Below are 20,443 nucleotides of genomic sequence, written 5' to 3'. Positions count from 1 at the left end.
CCGAGCCCAAAGCACTCTGTCTGTTTGTATGTCCCTGCATTGTTGCTCTGTAGCCCTGCCAGAGGTCTTTGGAAAGCATTTCTCCTTCTCATTCTCCTCCTCCTCCTCCTTTTCCTGATGATAGGCTGTTTCATCCTTGGTGTGTTTTGAATGACTCGCCGGCAGCCTGGCAGTGATTTGATATGTCACGGCACGGTGCAACATAAATCCTTTGTCTTCCCACATGCTGAAAGTGTGGCAGGATAAAACCCAGGCTCCTTTTTCAAGGAGTAACAACCCCCCCCCCCCCTTATTCTCACACATCCACAAACCAATTTCATTATGATCACGGACTGATACGGCCGAGCGTGCCAGACCGACGCTCCCTGAGAAGGAGGGAGGTGCCAGGGAGCAAATCAAACCGACAGACTCTTCATCCATTTCCTTGTCTCCGCTTCACATCCAAGGTCCCACTCCGAGCCGCCGATGGTATCTGCAGAGGAGCAGTGATGGACAATCACGTCTCCCCTTCCTCTCTTTCTTTCCTTAGTTTTGTACTTTATTTCTCCTCTCTGAATATAACAGACTAATTGTATAACTAGTATATAAGGAAAGGTAAATGCGTTTAGCTAGTGAGGGTCTGAAAAAAACAAGCATGTATTTCCTGCTTTTTCAACCAGGCTTCCCAAATCTAAAACAGAAACTTTTCCTGAGGAAAAGAATCGACCGCTTTGACGCCATAAAGCAAGCCACATCAAATTCTGCTATTTTTATTTTATTATGTATTTATTAATTATTTTTCCATGTTTGTCCTCAAGCCAAAATGCGATGTTCAATGTTTCTCAGAGGAGCCAAAGATGGACAGGGATGTGTTGATTAGAGCTTTCTTCTTTAATCCCCCAGGGTCTAATTAACAAATTGTACTCCACACTCTGCAGTACTGAAAGACATATTAACAAATGTCATTTCTTTTTCCACAGACCCGTGTATAGACAGTGAAAACAGTGTGAACACCATGTGCCGGGTGGAGGCTCTCACTCGCCAGCCCCTCATGTTCGGCCTGCCGGAGTCGTGCCCCCCGGGTAGCGAGCCTCTGTGTGCCAGCGACGGGCAGACCTACCCCAGCGAGTGTGCCATGACATCTACGGGCATGCAGAAAGGCGTGAAACTCAGGAAGATCCACGCAGGACGATGCAGGAGGCTGGGTAAGAGCTGCTGGGACTGGAAACTGAAAACGAATGAATAAATTAACTGCAGGGAGACGCAGTGTAAACGAGTCAGCTGGGAACACGCTAAATGCTGTATTACACAACAACTGCAAACAAAAAATCCTAATTTGCCAAAAAGCAGTGGACATTTTTAATTTGCCTGTGTTGTAAAATCCATTTACCACAAAGCAAAACAACATGGACTAAAAGTACAGCAGAGGAAAGAAAGCACATGCATTCCTGAGGGCGGATATCAGATATGAATGTAGATACGAGTACTCCAACGTAGAACAAGGTTTTTATTGATAGTCATTCTCACATCACAAGAATTGATGTGACACAGGCAGGTGGAGGACTCACCTGTGCCTCCTTTCCTGCATGTCGTTCCCCCCCCCCCCCCCCCCCTCTCTCTCTCTCTCTCTCTCTCTCTCCCTGATTTCTGACTCCATCCACTGTCCTCGCTCTGAAAATGTAAATCTATTTTTAAACAGGAATAAAAGAATTATTATAAAGGCCACATGCATGAGACTCTGTCATCTCCTTCAGATGCTTTGAACACTTTCTTTGAACACTTTCTTGATCAGGTGTGTGTGTGTGTGTGAGCTTGCATTTAAACTGGACTGTATCTTCGTTCTCCCTCATGGCACAGAGATAAATGACTCTGAGGTCTCAGGGTCTGCACTGTATCCATGTTAGTAGTATCCTCTAGCAGCCTGATAAGAGCCTGCGTGGCTGTTATCAGTGCTAATAGAACAGGGCTTTAAGCCTAAGTCAACAAAGAGCTGTCAGCTTTTACTGTACATCTGATAGCCATCGGAGGAAATCCAATTTTCCCGCTGTGTTGTCAGCGGGGTCTCGCAGCCACAACCACAGATGTGTTAGTTTACAGAAGTGATGTGCAGAGACCCCCACCCATTTACTGAGACCCCTGACAACGACAAGAATAGATCACTGCAGGATGCCCTATCATACAGCTGACAGTGAGGACTGATACATGCTCCTTTTAACGCACCAGCTCTCCTGTTTGCTCTTTTTTACACATCGGCAGTGCACACTGTGTGCACACTTGTGTGAGAGCAAGTGGCTGCTCGTTTTTTTCATTTTCCCCCTTTTATTCTTTGCTCTGTTTTCAAATAAAAGAATGATTCAATTTGAAACAGAGATCCATGAAATCATATCCCAAAGCAATTTACAAATTGGTATCTAATGAAAATGGCCATTTCGACTTGTAACCATGACATGCACATCCTCGGAGTCCTCTCACTCAGATACGACGACGACGTAATTAAGTGTGGCATGACAGGCTTTTAAAGAAAAGGGAAGAACTGCTGTACAAATTCGATCCACTGATCAGGAATTAAATACATTCGAAGCCTGGTGAACGCCTTCAGAACATGGGCCTGCTGCAAATTGGATTTTCTCACTTCAGTGGCAAATTTGCCATTTTATATTAGTGGAGTTTCTTTCTTTTTCTTAATTTCCGCAGTAGATTTCTGCTTGGTGAGTCAAATGTTAATTTATATGATTCAAGCGCTACACTTACTGTATATTAAATTCTTGAGTTTGTCTCAAACTTTAGTTGTTTGAAGACTCCAGTTATCTGAAAGCATGTCAAATGTGCTTGGGACAAATTAAATGACAACAAGCGAGAAAAAAAAATTAATGTTGGGGGGAAAAGTTATAAGAACAAAAATATGTTTTTGGGAAGATTATTTCATATTTTGAGTCCATTTTCAAAATGTGAATAAAAACACCAAATTCTTGAAATTAACCCTTACTTTTTAGTTTTTCTGTATGCTTGGCCCTGAATATCTTCCAAACAGCATCTGTATCAACAGAAGTCTTTAGAGTCTCCCCTTGTAGTTTCTGTGTTTAAACAGGTTTAATTTTGAACTTGTAAAAAACTGATAGTAAGCTAATCCAAAACTCAAAGAAATGCTCCTGTGATAAGAGTTTTCATTTATCAACCAAAAATCACAAATTCACGTGAAAAAAAAATGACTCAGAAACAAAAAAACACTGAAATCATCTGAAAAGGTATCAATGCTCTTCTTTATGAGTTTGGTATCAGCCCACCCACAGTATGTTCTGTCATTTGTTATTCCTACTTAAGCTGATTGATTGCAATTCAAACTATTTGGATTTTGTTGCAAACAAGCCGTTAGATTTGTCTCAGAATTTATTTTTACTGTATTTATACTCAATTAACACTGATATCTTTTTTCTGGTGTGTCATTAAAACCTTTCATTCTGTCAAATTATCCACCTCTGTCTTTGTTGAAAGAAAGGCTTTTACATGCTCTACCAGTGACACCAGTGCACCCTAACATGTAATTATTGTGAGGATAAAAACTGATTTATTTCCCCGTGGTTGGAGCAGCAGTGTCACATTGCAGTGATAGCAATCATTTCAACCCTTCGCTAGCTTAAATGTTGTTTTTCACGCTTGCTGAGTACTTCTGTTGTCCTTTCCTCTGCGGCGATCAGTCTGTCACACAGCTACAAAATTGGCAGTTGCCGGAAAAACGCCTTATCAGTTTCTGTACAGATGGTGAAAAATTAGGGGAATGGGCTGAACAAGTGATCGGAGAGACATAGTAAATGCTTCCAAACAAAAGCTAACTTGGTAATCTGTCTAGTATCCATAGATTGAAGAATAATTCTCTTGAACTCTCTCCTTTTCCAGAGGACTGTAAGGAGGAGTGTCTCTTTAACGCAGTGTGTCTGGTGGAGCAGCTCAACGCTCGCTGCTCCTGCGATCCCATCGAGTGTGACGGCACCTACAAGCCCGTGTGCGGCAAGGATGGCCACACCTACGTCAATGACTGTGTGCGGCGCAAGGCGGAGTGTGTGAGCAGGACCCCGATCCCCATCAAGCACCCGGGGCCCTGTGGTGAGTAGAGCCAGAGGATGGGAAGGAGGGCTAACAGCTCATTTTGGGGGCTTTAAGAGCGCCGATTCATGGTGGCCATTTTCCTCTGAAGGCGGGCTCAGGGTGGAAAGCGTGGATGCTGTTATACTTTTGTATTTACTATGTTCCAGGTAACAAGTCATGCAGTCATGATTTACTGTACCAAACTATCTGTGAGGGCCCAGAGCGAGCCCTCTAGAGCAGTTTTGGGGTTTGCTGCCTTGCTCAAAGGCACCTTAGCAGTGCTCAGGAAGTGGACTGGCACCTCTTCAGTTACCAGACCAATTAAACAGACTTAGTCCGTGCCGGGACTATATGTATACAGAATTTAATCACAATATGACAACATTATGTTTTTGATATCATTCTACCTTCCCACCCCGGTCCGCTGCGTCACAGGGAAGTAGCTACCACGGTAACATGGTCTTTGCTGTTTTCCTTTCCTCTTTCTCTGCATTTTTTATTATAAATGATGAATGTGTTTGCTCCTCCTCTGTATTTTCAAGTCTAACTGTATCGATGTTTTAACTGAAAGATGATTGAAAAAGTTCACTGATGCTCTCCTCAGGGGGCGACACAGCCTTTCGTCCCTTAAAAAAAAAAAAAACGTGCCTTCACTTATCCACTTCTTCACCTTCCATCCATCCCTTCATCCCCAAACACTTCATCCCTCCATGTCCAACACCCTTAAACGAAACACCACTTTCATGTCTCATTTATCCGCTCTCTGTCTCCGTGTCTTTGACCAGTCTTCTACTCTGGTGGTTCTTGTTGTTATTCGTCTCCTCCTATCTTTGTCTCTTTGTCTTCTTTGTTGCCTTTTCTTGTATAAAAAAAGCTCTTCTTTCTTGTTTCAGTGCGTCAGTCTGTCTGTTTGTCTTTGTCCATGTGGCCGTCTTCCTGGCTGTCTGGCTGCAGGTGGAAAGTGGGGTCACCCAGTGGGCGACCTTAATCAGGCGAATTCTGAGGGGGATGCCTCTCCCCTTGCTACCAGAGGACCTAACAGGAGGGGTCTTGTACTGCTGTCTTTTTTCCCTCTCACTCCTTCTGTCTCTGTATATGTCTCTTTGTGCCAATAACCCTCTGTTTACCCTCCTGCAAAGACGTGATCCGTGAGGTTGGAGAAGTCTTCCTCTCTGCCTGCTCTCGAACTAAAAAAGCTTCTTCCGTTCCCATCTGTCTAACCACGGCTCACCTTTTCTCTGCATGCAGGAGTGCATGTCAGCTGCTAACCTCACTGCTTACAAAACAAGCCCGCTGTCCATCATTGGGACTCTCTCATAAAACCTTGCAACCGCCCGATGAATGTACAAAGCTCAGATCTGACCATTTACTATAATAAAAGCTGCACGAGGGTCGGAGTTCGACCGCATTTCGATGAATCCTTTGGAATCCTTTGTACCCAATGCTATTAGGCTTACCTGTGAGGCACTAATAGAAGAAGAAATATAAATAACTCTCAGATTCCAGGAAGGTCTTGAACCCCCTTTGTTGACTGAGAAGGCAGAAACAGAATTGGAGGGAGCCCTATTAGTGTGCACAGTGTTGCTGTAAAAATGCGATATAGGATGAGATGGAAATTGTCAATAAAAGTGTACGTGACACTCTTGACTACAGCGACGGCTCTTTACCTTCAGACACTGTTTTTACAAGCGTTTTCTGCAGTTATTGGAGGCTTTACTTCGCAGTCAGTGAGTGTACCATGTGCAGCACTATGAGCTCTTTTTTAGATCGCAGTTCTGTAATGAAGCTCAGACGTCGTTACGCTGTTGCACACTTTCACTCACATCGGGGTGATATCAGTATCACAGTGGTATTTTTTTTATTGGATTTTAAGCAAAGCATGATTGGCAAAACTTGATTTTCCCAGACAAACGCGCTGTTACGTTCTCCCAGCTCCAATATGGACAGATTCACCCTGGTTACAACTCTCCCACCATTATCCCACTCAGAGTTAGAAAAGCTTTTCCCCAGCTCATAGACCTCCATGAAATGTACAAAGACATGAGGCGAATTAGTCTCATATGGATCAGGAGTTCTTTCTTTATTAACTTAAATCTGAATTTTTGAAATTGACAAAACCAAACTAGCAAAAAAAATGTCCCCAATCTTCCAATCTTTGGTCACATACAGACACTAGTTTACAGAGAGCAAATTTATTCCAAGCAACAGACTGGGCATTAGAGGTTTCTGTTTTTAAACAAAACTACAATAATTGATTAACCTAAGCCTTGGTTGGTAAAATGACAAAACTTCTGTCTGTTGAGGGAGCTGGTAGACTAGTGGTTAGTGCCCCATGTACAAAGGCTGCAGTCCTACGAGTGTGTGGCCTGGGTTTGAGTCCAACCTGTGGCATGTTATTCCTCACGCTCTGCCTAATCTCGGACTCTTTCCACTGTCCCATCTCTAATTGAAGGCATAAAAAAACCCAAAAAGAGAAGTTTCATCTGGTGAAACAAACATTTTACCTAATAAGAACCTGCAGGGGGATTAAAGAAGAATAAAGAGAGACGTTTTCATCATTACCAACACTTCTGATCCAGACCCAAAGTTAAACCCCAGATTATCCAAATTAAAAGAATCGAATTCTCACTATACCTAATTAATTGTGTTTTATGCATCTCAGGTTGACGATTACTTTGAAATGGGATTTATTTTCCTGTCAACAGTCAAAATTCTAACGAATGAACCTCTAAACTTAAAAACACTCTTCAGTCTGTGCTCTGTTTTATTCACCCTCACTCTGCACATGTCTGTACAAGCAATTACTTTCTACTGTATACTGTATATCTCAATGCTCAACATGTACTTATGTGGCCAAGAACCTCTGCAGTGACTGTCTGCATTGATTTAAGTTAACGATTCTCTGGAATAAGAGATGACCTCAGCTCTCTCCTCAACTTTAACTACCACATATACACTGCAAACTTGTCCAGAATTTCTGTCCAGTATGTCATTGTTGTTACGAGCAGAGCGATCCGTCCATCCTCCAGGCGTTTGGTTGAGAGCTGAAAACCAAAGTTATCTCCAGTTGTCAGCATCAGGAGGCTCAGCAGCGCTCATTAGCATTAGCATCGGCCGTCTGCACCGCGCATAAATTAAGACATGGAAATGGCAGTGCGAGCTCTTATGTGTTTTGCTCCTTTTCATATTTCTGGCAAACAGCGTCTCAGTCCTACAGCATTCCCTTATTTGTTTTACTTTCTTTTTTTTCATCCCTCCTTCCTCTCCCTGTGCATCGCAGCTGTGAGCGACTGCTAGTATGTTTCTTTAATGCCGTTTTATTGACATTTACATATTTTTCAAAACGGAGCGCCACAAACACACACCCCCCCCCCTCCCGCGATTCAGTTTTAATTAAACATCAAAAGAGGCGAAGGTGCCCACAGAGACTGTTGGTTTAGTCAGACAGATGATATGCATGCAAGGAGTGAGTGTGTGTTTGTCTATTTGTGTGTCCGTGCAGAACTTGGAGCTTTCTTAAGTCTATTGTTTTTCTACTTCTTTCTTATTTTATTCTTACCTTTTGTTTTCCTTCACAACTTCTTTCCTTACTTGTCTGCCCCTTCCTTCATTTCGAGGGTTGAGCAATATTGGAGAATATTGACGTTAAATTATTTTTCCTTTCTGCGATGTATCTGTAGTTTTTCACTCCAAAGTTACATTTAGCCGACATGGCCAGTCCCGTGACTGTACCTCATGTACCTCATGACTCACACAACACTTCTCTGTGTTGGTCGGCTGTCGTAGCTGTGGGTAGAGTATCAGCGACACATTCACTCCATCAACTATACAACATACAGTATTTGGCCACAGCATTAAGGAGCAGGAATACTCTCTTTTCAAACCTGTAAGCGAGCGTCTGCCTCGAGAGTTATGTCAGTGTATCTGAGATGGCGACAGCGTCACTTTTAGTCTACACATTTATAAATGCACGGGACACAGACTGCAAGCGCAGCGGTCAGTTCTCTGATTGTTGTAAGTCGTTGTCATAAATTAGTTGTGGAAATTAGATATTTGGTCGTTTGGTTTTGCTATGAATGGCAGCATGCTGTGCTTTACTTAACTGGCATCGCACATCCTGTGATATGAATATTGCACATGTAAATCATTGTGATGGTAACAGTACATCATTCACTGTCTCCTACCTTGTTGAACCTTTTTTTCCTATTTCCCCTCCTTCACCCTCTGCCTCTTGTGTCCTTTCGAAGTTTTTCTTTCTTAATAAGTCGAACTTATTTTAGCCTTGTTTTTTCTTTCGCACCAATACACCAAGACAAATTCCTTGTGTATGTAAATGGACTTGGCAATAAAAAGCTACTCTGATTCTAAGTACAGATTAAACAGAGATTGGCCCCATTAATTGCTCTGCCCAAAATGCCTGACATACTCACTACCTGACAAACACCCATGGGATGTATGCAGTGTTAAGAGTGTAGATTTGTTGGAGATGGATCGATAGCCGAGTCTGATCTCACAGCAGAAACAATCAGACACACACTGTATACAGTATGAGACTCACACTCCCACTGTGCTTCGCTGTGCCGTGCTCTGACAGTGACTGGCAGTGCCAAACGATGTCTGCACAATGAACTCTGTGTCATCCTGGTACACGTCGTAAACTGAATACAATCCCACACACACACAGGGCGGCTTCTGAAAAAAAAGTTTCAGACACCTAAAAAAAAAGCAGAGTTTGATCTATTAAATTATCATTATTTGATAAATAATGATCTCTATGCTGGTTTCATTGGCTGAGTGGTGCGCAGGGCGGAGTGATCGATCGCCCTGCCAGCTGTCAAACGGACGAAATTCTTCACTTCTGACACCGTCATAAATCTCCTTTCATGAGGGTGACAGCGCCTATAATGTCACCCCTCCCCTGCTGGTGTTTGCCTTTCACAAAGAATGGACATGCAAAAAAACTCACATGTCTGTAATGTCCTCCCCACTGAACAGCATGATTGATATCTACGGCTCTTTTAATTCAAGAGATGCAGACACTGTGTGGCATTTAGCTGATTAAGTTAACGTCCAGACACGGTCACAAATCTTAGAGATGTCCGAGAACACATGAGCCTGTGAGGGTTTGTGGGAAGTGAATCAGAGGAGGCTGCTGGGAAGAGAGGGTGAACGAGGCGGCTGCCTTTTAGTTTAAAGTAGAGGTAAGAAGTGTCACTGTCGTGTTCCAGGAAGAAAAACAAAAAGCGATGACATAGCTGCTTGAAGATCCATGGTGGAAAGAATAAATGTAACTATGCAGCTGTCACCAAATAGCTGTTCAAAGCCTTTTTCAGCCTCGCTATGCATAAAAACTTCCCTTCATTCAGTGTCGGATTAAAACACAAGAAATATCCATAATGTGGTTCATTTAAAATTCATTGTAAATCAGTACAGTTGGTCTGGATCAGACATCTCACAGCATGGATCACATAAAGAATATTTTTAGACAGGCTTCCTCGCATATGATGGCAGCACAGCGGGTGAGAGCTAAAACGAAACCAGGAAGTGTTCATGCGGCGAGGGCTATTGTAGCACAAATGTTGTGCTAATTGTTCAGCTATATTTGGAGGACCAAACAATGGAGGTACATTGGCACCCTGATGCTTACAAAGGCTGTTTGTTTTCTCTTGCTTGCTGTTTTGAGTCTGTTGAAACTGATACAACTCACTGATTGGTCAGTTGAAATAAAAAGTCGGTGAAGAATTGATTAGGATCCAGTTTAGAAATCATTGATTAACTAGTGAAGACCTTTAACTGACCTGCATTTATTTTACAGAGCGTACAGTAGCAGGAGCATGTTTTTACATTCAGACTCCTTAAGCTCTCATTATCCTCAGAGGTCTCCTCCTCTTCAAAACAAATGGCCTCGGTAATTAAGACAGATAAAAACAGTTAGAGCAGTTAAATCAGACTCTCTTCTTTCTCTTGGCTGCACAACGAGGTCCAGAAGCCGACTTATTTCATGAAACTAGATAAGTGCATGAATCTGAAAGGTTAAATGGATACGGCAATGAACTTGAGTTTATGATGCTGAAAATCTTCAACTAAATTACTAAATTACAAGGATCATCTCTGTAAGTAAAGCACCGTTGGGTACGACAAGAAGAATTATGGATGCTGCTGTTAATAAACAAATTTAAGGATTTAAAAAAGACTTATTTCAAAGACGAATGTGCACATTTTCGATCTAATGGATGTCGCCCTTGAGCAACAGGATGAAACTAAAACAAAGGGCTGTTTGGCGACACCTCCGTTATTCTGAAGTCTCCGCTCTCCTCCAGAGATGCATCACCAACCCTTCTCCACTAGTATTCACTCTGAGGACTTATGAATTACAACGTGCCGTAACTAAGTGGCGGACAAAATTACTGGAGTTTCAACTGCCCATGACCTCTATTGTGATGTTAACAGGCTATTGTTAGCACACTCTAGCTAACGCGTAGCTTCATGTTGCAAATAAATCGACACAGAATGACTGAGAGCTAAAGACAATTACATAATATTTAAATAAGCAGTGAGCATGTTCTCCTTATTTGTTCTCGTCCCTGACTTAAACAGCTTTACACACAAGGCTGTCCCGTCCATGTAAACACAGCTCTGACAACAACACAGCTGACGGGACTCGAGCTTCTCATGCTTTGTAGACAGTCATGACTCGGCATCATATAACACAGGATATGCTGGATTTCTGCTCCATATATAAGTACAATGTTTCACAATCTGCCTGTAAGTAGAAATCAAAGTGACTCATGGGAAATATTCTGTTTCACAATGTACAACACGGGGAAAAAAGGTCGTTTCACTTAATCGTTGAGCCACTCTGTCAAATGTGCTTTTAAAGCAGCAAATTAGTAAAGATAATGGACTGTTATTTGACTCAAAGCATACTTATGTGGTCCACTGGAAATGTTTAAATGTCAGGCGGACAGACAGTCATGCTTATGGATGACTGTTATAAAAGTGCTTCTTGGACTGATTTCATGCGGTGGAACGAACTGTCTCGGCTGTATTAAACAAGTAATTCAGAGTCAGAGAAAGGTCCCTTTTAGAGTCAAGACGACAAGTACCCCATGTCCTGCTCAAGCTGTAAACGAGCTGGTAAAAGTTTTGGATGTTGAGTTCATAGTTCGTGCTCATATTATGCAGCATAAAACTTGTATGGGATGATTTTAAAAACACCCAACACATTTCTTATACTACATGGATTCTGATACTTTCAAACTCTTCACATCAATTGGGTAATCTCTGCATCTCTGCAGCACCTTCACCAATGATCAAAATGTGTGAGTGAATCCCCTTCTCATCGTGCTCCTGTGTGTAATGCTCTCTGCGTGCTTTGCTTCTACTCAGCTTCTGCTGTTGATACACTAGCTGCTGCTTGATGAAAAGATATTTGAAGCTACACAGTGAGGCTGGGAGTGTTGGAAAGATTCAGATCTGTCTGTGTTTAGTGTTGCCTCTGACCTCTGTGTTTGAAGCTCTCTCAATAAACCAAAACGACAGAAAGATCTACAGTGAAATATGAGCCAACATGTGAAAAGAGTTAATAGATTTAAAAGTGAGAAGCATCAGGATAAAGCTTATCAGCAACTTCTTTAAACGTCTAAAGAAACCTTTAAAAAGGTGATTTTATGTACTCACGCAAGGTACAATTATTTTACATGTTTTAATTGAAACTTCTTTGGCCTGTGCACACGTGATATTGCTCATTTTTTGCTAATGAGGCCATTTTCTCAGAGGAGGATTTTTTAACACTCGTCTTATTTTGAATCAGTGGCGTGAGGTGGCTCGCCCTCCTCATTGGAGCCGGTTGCTCGTGGCCTCACTTCTGGCATTAGTGCAATAGAAAGTGGAGAGTTTCTAAATTGGTACTTGGGCTGTTCATAAAATAGAAACACAAGCGTTGTGGCTTTGAGAGCATAGAGGAGGATAATTCTTTAAAATGACTAAAACAGACACTGAGAGGAAGTCACTGGTAGAGAACTAATGAAAGAGCTCGTTTTTTTGCGGACAGAATTTCTTTATTCACAGCTATTTTGTCATTTTGTGTGTACGCAGCAGAGTGTGTGAGAGTGCATGATTGCAAGTGTAGGGGGGGGAAAAACTCATGCAAGTGCAAGCGAGATGCTTGAAATGTGTTGCCTGTCGCCTCCGGAGGTTAACACAGAATCACTCAGCGTCAGACACATTGTCATTGACAAAGAGCTCTGCAAAGCAGGAAGGGAAAATCAGTCACCTTAGGTGTCAACACTCTGTGCCGAATATTTTATCATTTGCATGTTTATTTGATTAGGATCTCCACCTGCTGCAGTGATTGGACTCACAAACAGTTGTGGAGCTTGAGTGTGGAAGTCATCCTGAGATCACCAGGGCTGTTTTTTTTTTCTTTTTTCCTAATCAAGTTAATTAGAGAAAGTGCCATGGGAGCTAGATTGACAGCAGCAAGGGACTGCTGGTCCACTTACCACGGCCCGCAGGCTGTCATCGTGCAGGAATTGCAGAGAAATGTGGGTCAACAGGGTGTCAGCAGTGACTCGAGGCATTGTTCATGTAGCCCGCCGTTGGGCTGTGATCAACCATGCAGTTCTTCTAATTTCGACATTTTTCATTTCATATCCTGTTTCCTCCGAGCCCTTCCTTCCTTGAACGGAGACACAATAAATGTTGAGTTGTGACTGATATATTTTCTCTTCTGCGTGCATCATTGTGAGAAATCATGAAAATAGTTTTTGAAACTTTCTGTAGTCGCACACACGCTGATGCTAAAACCTGGAGCTTAGATAAAACAGCTGTTTGAAGTTTTCTCACCTCTGATAAAATATGTCACAGGATCAGTGATCCCAGCAAGCCTTTTTTCTTTCCCACACGCTGTTTGTGCTTGTCTCCATTTTAAAGAGCAGCACGTTGTCAGTTGTAAATGCACAAAGAGAGGCTTCGATTCACCTTCTGCCTGTGATAAGCCGTCTGTGGTAGACAGACACAGCCGGCGGGTGTGCCTTTTGCTGTATGCTAATGTATGCTTTATAAAGTCCCTTTCCCTCAACTAATATGATACACTTGTTTTTAACACGACGGAGGCAAAGGGAATCTAATCAAAGCCCTGCAGGTGAAGACACACAGAAGGCGGGACTTTCTGCACATTGGTTGTGACCTCGTGCAGTCCTGAGTTGTAATGAGGTTTCAGTTGTAGTGGATTCTTTTTGCCAGTTGGCTACAAACATCACCTGGATTACACTGATTCCCGCCCCTGCATAATACAGGCAACCGTTTGGAATTGCACACGGACCCAAGGGGAGAAAAGTCCAATTAACATATTTATGAGCAGAGAGGAGACGGGAGGAAGCTCCCGCCAAAATAATCTTCCAATATTCTGCTGGTCTGTTACGGGGGGGTTAACTGTGTTCGTCTGCTCGCTGCAGCTCGCTCACATTCACAGCAAGAGTCCTGCCAGAGCTCGCTGTGACATCACACCGACCCAACAAGGGGCTGTTAAGCCTTAGAAGTTTGAACTGTGGCATCATCACCACCTTACTAGTCAGATAACAACCCTGAGCGCAGCGTAATGATACTTTATGCAGACAGGGTAGCTCATATCAGGACATCACAGGAACGTGGGCAGCCAAAGTTTCTGCTGGTGCGAGTTGACATGGTGTAGCCTCACCTGAAGTAATCCCCATCCGAGCCCTGAAGCAGGGCCGTGCCATTAAAATACCACACTAATTAAAATAGAAAAGTTCCAGTGCGGTTGGCTGGCAGGAGAGGATACGCTCTGAGGTGACACACAGAATGTAAAGTCGTCTTCACGAACCTCGCGCTACAGAAACAGAACTTGAGTGCACGCTAGCAGAGCAGAATCCTTGATCAGAAAGAATTATTCATCTTTTTTTAATCTGTGTGTGTGTGTGTGTGTGTGTTTTCTGTGTTTCCATGCGGCCACAGCAGACCACTCACTGCACCTGCTCAGCCACTAAAAGATCCCCTCGGTTGGCGTGCACATGTGTTTGGCACTGCAGATGCTCCTATTCAACTGTCAAGCTAATTTTCACGTATAAATAGCTTGGTATAAACCCAGAGACTTGGGGGTTTTTTTTCTGGGTCTGCCTGACTGAAACACGGATACATGCATGACGGAGATGTATTTACGTCCTGGGAAAGAAATGGAGCTGGAGCAGGCTTGTGAAGTCCATCCCACAAGCCTTAGTAGTGACAGGCTGCCATTTCAAAGCTTCTTCCGTGCGGAGAAAAGAGAGAAAAAGACAGCCTCAGTTTTTAACTGTGTCATAAGATTTTTACACTCTTTGATTTATTTTTCCGACTTTTCGCTTCTTACACCCTCCCTTGTTAATAAATCAGGCGGAAATTTTGCCCCCCAGAGGTGGAGGGTGATAAAAAAAAATTAGTTTTGGAGGAGAATTCTTTCATCTTTTTTTTCCTGCGTGTGAAACAAAGGGAACGCGAGACTGAGGCGTTATCAGTAGCTGCAGTTGTGTTTCAGGAGCCTGTCCTTGGGAAGAAGGCTCTGATGAACTTTTACAGAGGCCAAGGTTGTGCAGTTAAGCTCGGATCACGAGCATACGCACGTAACACACATGTACACAATGACTGGCAGACACACACACACACACACACACAAGAGGCGTTTCAAAAACAAAAAAGGAATCACGCAGGAATCAATTGTTTCTGAAGCCGTACCAAATTGAGCAGCCGTGAACAGCTTACTTGCGCGGCACCTCTGAGCTCTTTGAAACAGCACTTTGGCATCAAAACACACAGAAATCAATAGCTCTGTTCCACTTCCTAACTTAAAACATTCACTTACCCAAATAGGAGAGAGACTGTGTCCTTTCCTGAATATGTGTTACATTACAGCCAAGCGTAGTGGAAAAAACTTAAACAATGTGTGCTCTATTAGCCAATCCACTGCTTACAATGTGGATATCTAAACCTCTTTCTCTGTCATTGGTCCCCAGATTGGTTCTAAATGTTTAGATGATATCGATCCTGTTCTCACGAACCTCACACATCAATTTAAACCCATAGGAAGAAGCTCATTTTATCCAGCAGTGTTTACAGTTGATAATGCTCCAGCATTAACGCCATGATTAGAGCCACTACTGACTGCTACTGAGCTGATAAATGAGTCATGGTGCTCCATGCACACCAAGTTGCCCCCCCGTGTTGCCATCTAATCCCGTAATGGTCACAATAATGATGGAGCCATGGGAGGTGTCATTACAAGGGGCAGTTTCCATGACAGCACCGCCGCCCCTCTAACGAAAGCCAAAATGAAGGAAAGATTAGAGAACACTGAGTGTTTGTCGGGATTGGTCGTAGCGTCTGTAACATCACTTTTTGTATCAGTGTGTTGAAGCCTTTTGTTTCCGTCATCGCGGTTTTTCTGGAACCAAAAGGGACAATATTGAGACAAGAAGGTGGATGGACATCACCATGTCCTGTCCTGGTTGACAGCTCTTTCTGCCATCGATTTTAATAAATAAACCTGTCTTAAACAAGACTTGAAACTGGTGATTAACTAAAATGTTTACTGTAATCAGTAGCATTATCTCCTTTTGGCTTTTAGACAAAGAAACCCTTCTAATGTTAAACATTTTCATTACTATTTTGGCTAAATATGAAAATTGACTATCAACCATTTTACGTCTTAGCAGTATAGGAAAGCTTATTATCATTACGTTTAGCTGATTAGGCCCACACCAATGAGCCATTTCTCTTACCAGTATCACGATTGACCTCTGATACAGTCTTAAATTGTAAAAGCAATAAAGAGATGATGAGAAGACAGCATCACATCAGAGGACATGACAGATTGTGAACTCTTAATAAAAGATTTCAGCAAATACTCACGAGTCATGTTTTTTAAACGGTCAACTGAAAAGTTCCTTTGATTAAATCCACCTTTTATTCTAACTTAACCTGAAGCTTTTTCTGCTCCAGCAGACACGCTACGTTTAGCCACATTTAGTCACATTTAGCCGCATTCAGCCAGGTTATCCGCCCCTCGTGCACGAAGCCTTCAAAATAAAAATCAATTTGTGGAACCTTACCGTCTTCTTTTGAGTGCTCTTTGTGCCAGAGCGTGGGCTTTCTCCCTGAAGACTCGACACTGAAACGCATATAAATGTACCCTGTCTTACAACACACAATAACATGTTATATTTCCATTGACACGTAAAGCCCTGAAAAAGATTGATTGTGTCAGCATGGGAAGCTGTGATCAAAGGATTGTTCATACAGTTTTTTTAGGCGTCCTCTCCTGCCTCCTGATCAAGCTAGGTTTTTATCATCCCAGCCTACACCCATCTGACGGGAATCACATAGGTGCAAAATCCCGTCCTGGTTATAATGAAGTCATGCTGTAGCTGCTGCGTGAGAGGGAGAGGCTGAGACAGACACCTCTCTGTGATGTTCACATTTCATATCTGCCTCTGCCCAGGAGCTTGCCTTTTCTGAATTATTAAGCAGAGAGTCTCTTTCTTCTATTCGGCTGATTCTTTCTCTACATTTTCTCCCCCTCACTCTCTCTCCCTCTTGCTCGTCGTTTTTTTTTTTTTTTTTCTCACTCCTCCGTGTCACTTCAACCAGCTCTGGCTAAAGCTGTGGCTCTCACTGAGATGCAAATGGTGGCCTTTGAAGGGACACATAGGGAACCTCATTTAATCCAGGCGTTTACTTGCCCACAAAAAAAAAAAAAAAAAAAAAAGCGCTGTGCGGTCATTGTTTGGAGGCTGTTTCATCTGTATTGTGCTACAGGGCCATGTTTTTATCCGCTGTCCTCATGCCACCGGATTCAGCGGACTCTTCAAAGATTCAGGAGAAGCACAAAGGCCAGGAAATGACATAGGAAGCAGAGGTGTCACAGGAATAGGACTGTGTTGCATATTCCATCATGTTTTTTGTTGTTGTCCCCAAAACCCTTTCTAACACTAAACCTGCAGCTCCCCATGTTCCTAAGCTTTAACCTCCCTTTCTCCTACACCCTCACCAGCCCCAGACCTCTCTCCAACCTCTACTTTATATGCCTCCCGCTTCGCTCCTGTCCTGTTCAGTATCCAGTCTCTAACTTTGCTTTCTATCTCTTGGGCTGGCGGTCTTCAGATCTCAACGTACCGAGCCCCTGTTTGGAAAAGGTGTGCGATCACGGTGCAGTGTGCGTGGTCAAGAACAACGAGCCGGTGTGCGAGTGCCCCGAGGCCTGCCCGCAAACGTCTGACCCGGTGTGCGGATCCGATGGCCACAGCTATGGCAGCCCCTGTGAGATGAGGGCGATGGGTTGTGCCCTGCAGAGAAACATTCACATCCAACACAAAGGACCCTGTGGTGAGTACCTGGAAAAAAGCAAAATACAAAAGTTCTGAAATATTATTAAACTGGGTTATTGAATATTTTAGTGCTCTCGTTTGTGTTTAAAAAAAGAAGTCTAACATAGTGTATAAAAGTGGTATGTGAAGCGAGCACATACAGCTGCTCAGACAAACATGACACTCTGTAGCTCCAAACACACAAACACGCCACAAACACGGGGCTGACGGAGGAAACAAGACTTCAAGCTTTTAGCACAGGATCTTTTCAGCTGAGCTCAATAATCGATTCAACACCAGAAACACATTTTATGTGGGATGAAAACGCCCTAAAGTCTTGTAAAAGTCACCCAACGTACATGGAAATGAAAAACATCTGCAATGTCACCAATTTAAAATCAGAAACCGCAGAAACTTCACAGTAACGCTAAATTAATCTTAAAACCACATAAGAAAGAAGTGAAAACAAACTCAAGGGAGGTCCACAGCAATAAAAACAAAGATCCCTGTAACAGAACATAATGAACTTTAACTGAGACACTCAAGAGACTTTAACACACTGTAGATCTTGAAAGACATAGAAAAGGGGGAAACCTAACTCTCTCTCTCTCTCTTTCTCTCTCCCCCTCTCTCTCTCTCTCTCTCTCTCTCTCTCTCCCTCTCTCTCTCCTTCTCTCTCTCTCAAGGAAGTGTCATACTTCAGTTGTAACAGAAAGGACACTGTTTATGTCTTCTTTGGGGGAAACAGCTGAATAAATAGAAAGTATAACGGATGCAGCTGATACTACATACCTAAAGCATGCGTGGCCCTCACAAAGGATTTGAAGCATCGTGCACTTACACCTTCCTCATTGTTCCTCCACATTTGCAGTGCAGTCATGAAATGATACGAATCACAGCTCACAGGTAGAGAAAGAGCTCGCCCTGTGGAATATATAATTAATCTCAAATTAATTAATTGCGCTACATTTACCCGGAGGAAAGAATATAATGCACATCCTTTAATCATGAACACATATGGAGTAGGTGTATGTTGTCCCCCGCGGGCAAAACAACGCATCATACGCCTCCGGGTCTCTCGAGGAGTGATCACTCAACGATTGTTCTCGATCTCTCCTTGCTGCTCCTCTCTATCAACACACCAACACCCCTGTTTGCCTGATCTGACCTATAAGTTAAGATGCACTTCACTCTCCATGAAAGGTGATGCAGAGCACACTTGTCTCTAATTGGCTCAATAAGATCTTCAGATGTACTGTTGAAGCTCCTGTCACATGGGCAGATTTTTAAACCCACTTGGGGCTCATTGCCATCTTGCATGACCAATTTTTCCATCGACTCAGATTGGTGATTGAGTCTTCTCGTGTCTATCTCTCATCAAGCCTTTCTCTTCTCACACACACTGGGCACAAGTACAGCTGTTATTAGCTTCCTTGGCCAGACTCCGCATAACCTCATTCACCCATTTTTACTAGAATAGATTTTTTTATTCTCTCATATTTTAAAGACCATAACAAGAAAATGAGTTGGCGTCTTTGCTGCTTTATTTGGGGGTAAGCTGAGCGGTTAGCTGAAAGATCAATACAACTGAATTAGCCTCATTTCGCTTCCTTGAAAGCCTAAGCCACTGTTTTTTTTTTTTACCCCTCCCTCCTCCCCCCAACACACACACACAAAATGAGCAATCAGTTTATGAGGTTGTTTGTGTGTGTGTGATTGTGATTGTTTTGTACAATGGCTTGAATTTCATTAGCTGACAGGGTTCGTTGTTGGAGTGGTCGTCGCTGTCTGCCTGCCCGTCGACTGCATCTGTCGTCTGTCTCTTCCCAGCTTTCTCTCAAATTGAAATCCAACACATACATAAGGTTGTACGCCAACAGGAAATGGAGCACGGGCAGTGTTTGGTGAACAGGCAGGCTGACTCAATTTGGTGCGCCGCACAGCAGGTAGACGGCAGGTCTGCAGTCCCGGGTCCCTTGGCGGTAATGAATAGTCTTTATTTTAAAAAGCGAGAGGCAGAGCGCTGGCAGAGTGGAGGGCCCTGTCTGTAATCCAGCACTATGGATGGTTCTTGGCTCCCAGAGGAACAGGCATGCGTCAGCGCTACAGTGCCATAAAAACGCTGAGGCATTGGCTTGCCAGGCGTGAGCCGGCCGAGGAATGATGGCCATGATAATGCGGGTTATTTCTGGGCTGTTTGCACAGCTTTACTGGGCTTTATTCAGCCCCATAACAACTGACTGACTTTCGCTATTATCTCACCTCATTATCACAGGCCATTCCCACCACTGATGTACTATTACATGTTTATGGAGCAGAAAAGGAGAGAGAGGAGATGAACATATGCTGGCATCAGGTGCTGCAACTATGGGATTAAAAGTTGAAGGAAAGAGCAGCTGAAGAACGTGTGGGTTAGAGTGAGAATCAGCTATCATACCCCATTTGTCAAATTTATAATCCTGAGGTTTTTACTAATATAAATGTCTGTTAAGTTTCTGCTGTATGGAATTAGTGAAGAGATGGTGACTGAGCATATGGACATTGCAATTACTGTATTCTTTAGTATAACTGCTTACATACTTTATTAATCCTTGAGGGGAAATTCTAGTTTTAAACTCAATTATTGAGAGACATGGTTCTCATGCATATAGAGCTGAATTACACACATGCACAATCAGGGCTTGTGGACATGCATTAATGGAAAGATGTCACAGTAGGGCTGCGACACAGGGAGCAACATAGCTGTTAGAGGTTCAGTGCCTTGCTTAAGGGCACCTCGGCAGTACATGGGAATTGACCTGGCGCCTGTCCAGCTGCAATACCAGACCACCTTTCATACTTAGATCCACAACTGGGACTTGACCAATCCAAGTCCCTAAAGACTAAGCTGCTGTCGTGGTCATTACTCCTGAGTAAACATGGAAAATGTAAAACAAAAACCCCCAAATATATTACAAAAGCTACACAAAAACACTTTTATGTATTACTTCTGCAACAGTAAGGATTTTTATCTTTATATGCAT

General features: G+C 43.0%; 1 protein-coding gene across 9 annotated transcripts in view; it reads left to right on the top strand.

Annotated features, from left to right (window-relative positions):
• Window positions 1–20,443, top strand: part of agrn (agrin) — a 279,779-nt gene that overhangs the window by 181,466 nt on the left and 77,870 nt on the right. For all 9 annotated transcript variants that reach the window (XM_079360460.1, XM_079360454.1, XM_079360453.1 and 6 more), the window contains 3 exons: window positions 960–1,184; window positions 3,874–4,080; window positions 17,218–17,439. In XM_079360460.1, the coding sequence (XP_079216586.1) occupies window positions 960–1,184; window positions 3,874–4,080; window positions 17,218–17,439 (654 nt within the window). The remainder of the gene's footprint in view (window positions 1–959; window positions 1,185–3,873; window positions 4,081–17,217; window positions 17,440–20,443) is intronic.

Source organism: Symphodus melops (assembly GCF_947650265.1).
Source record: "Symphodus melops genome assembly, chromosome: 13".
In the NCBI taxonomy this organism is placed as follows: Eukaryota; Metazoa; Chordata; class Actinopteri; order Labriformes; family Labridae; genus Symphodus; species Symphodus melops.
Note: the sequence above shows the minus strand (reverse complement) of the source record. Positions and strands in the feature narration are given on the sequence as shown.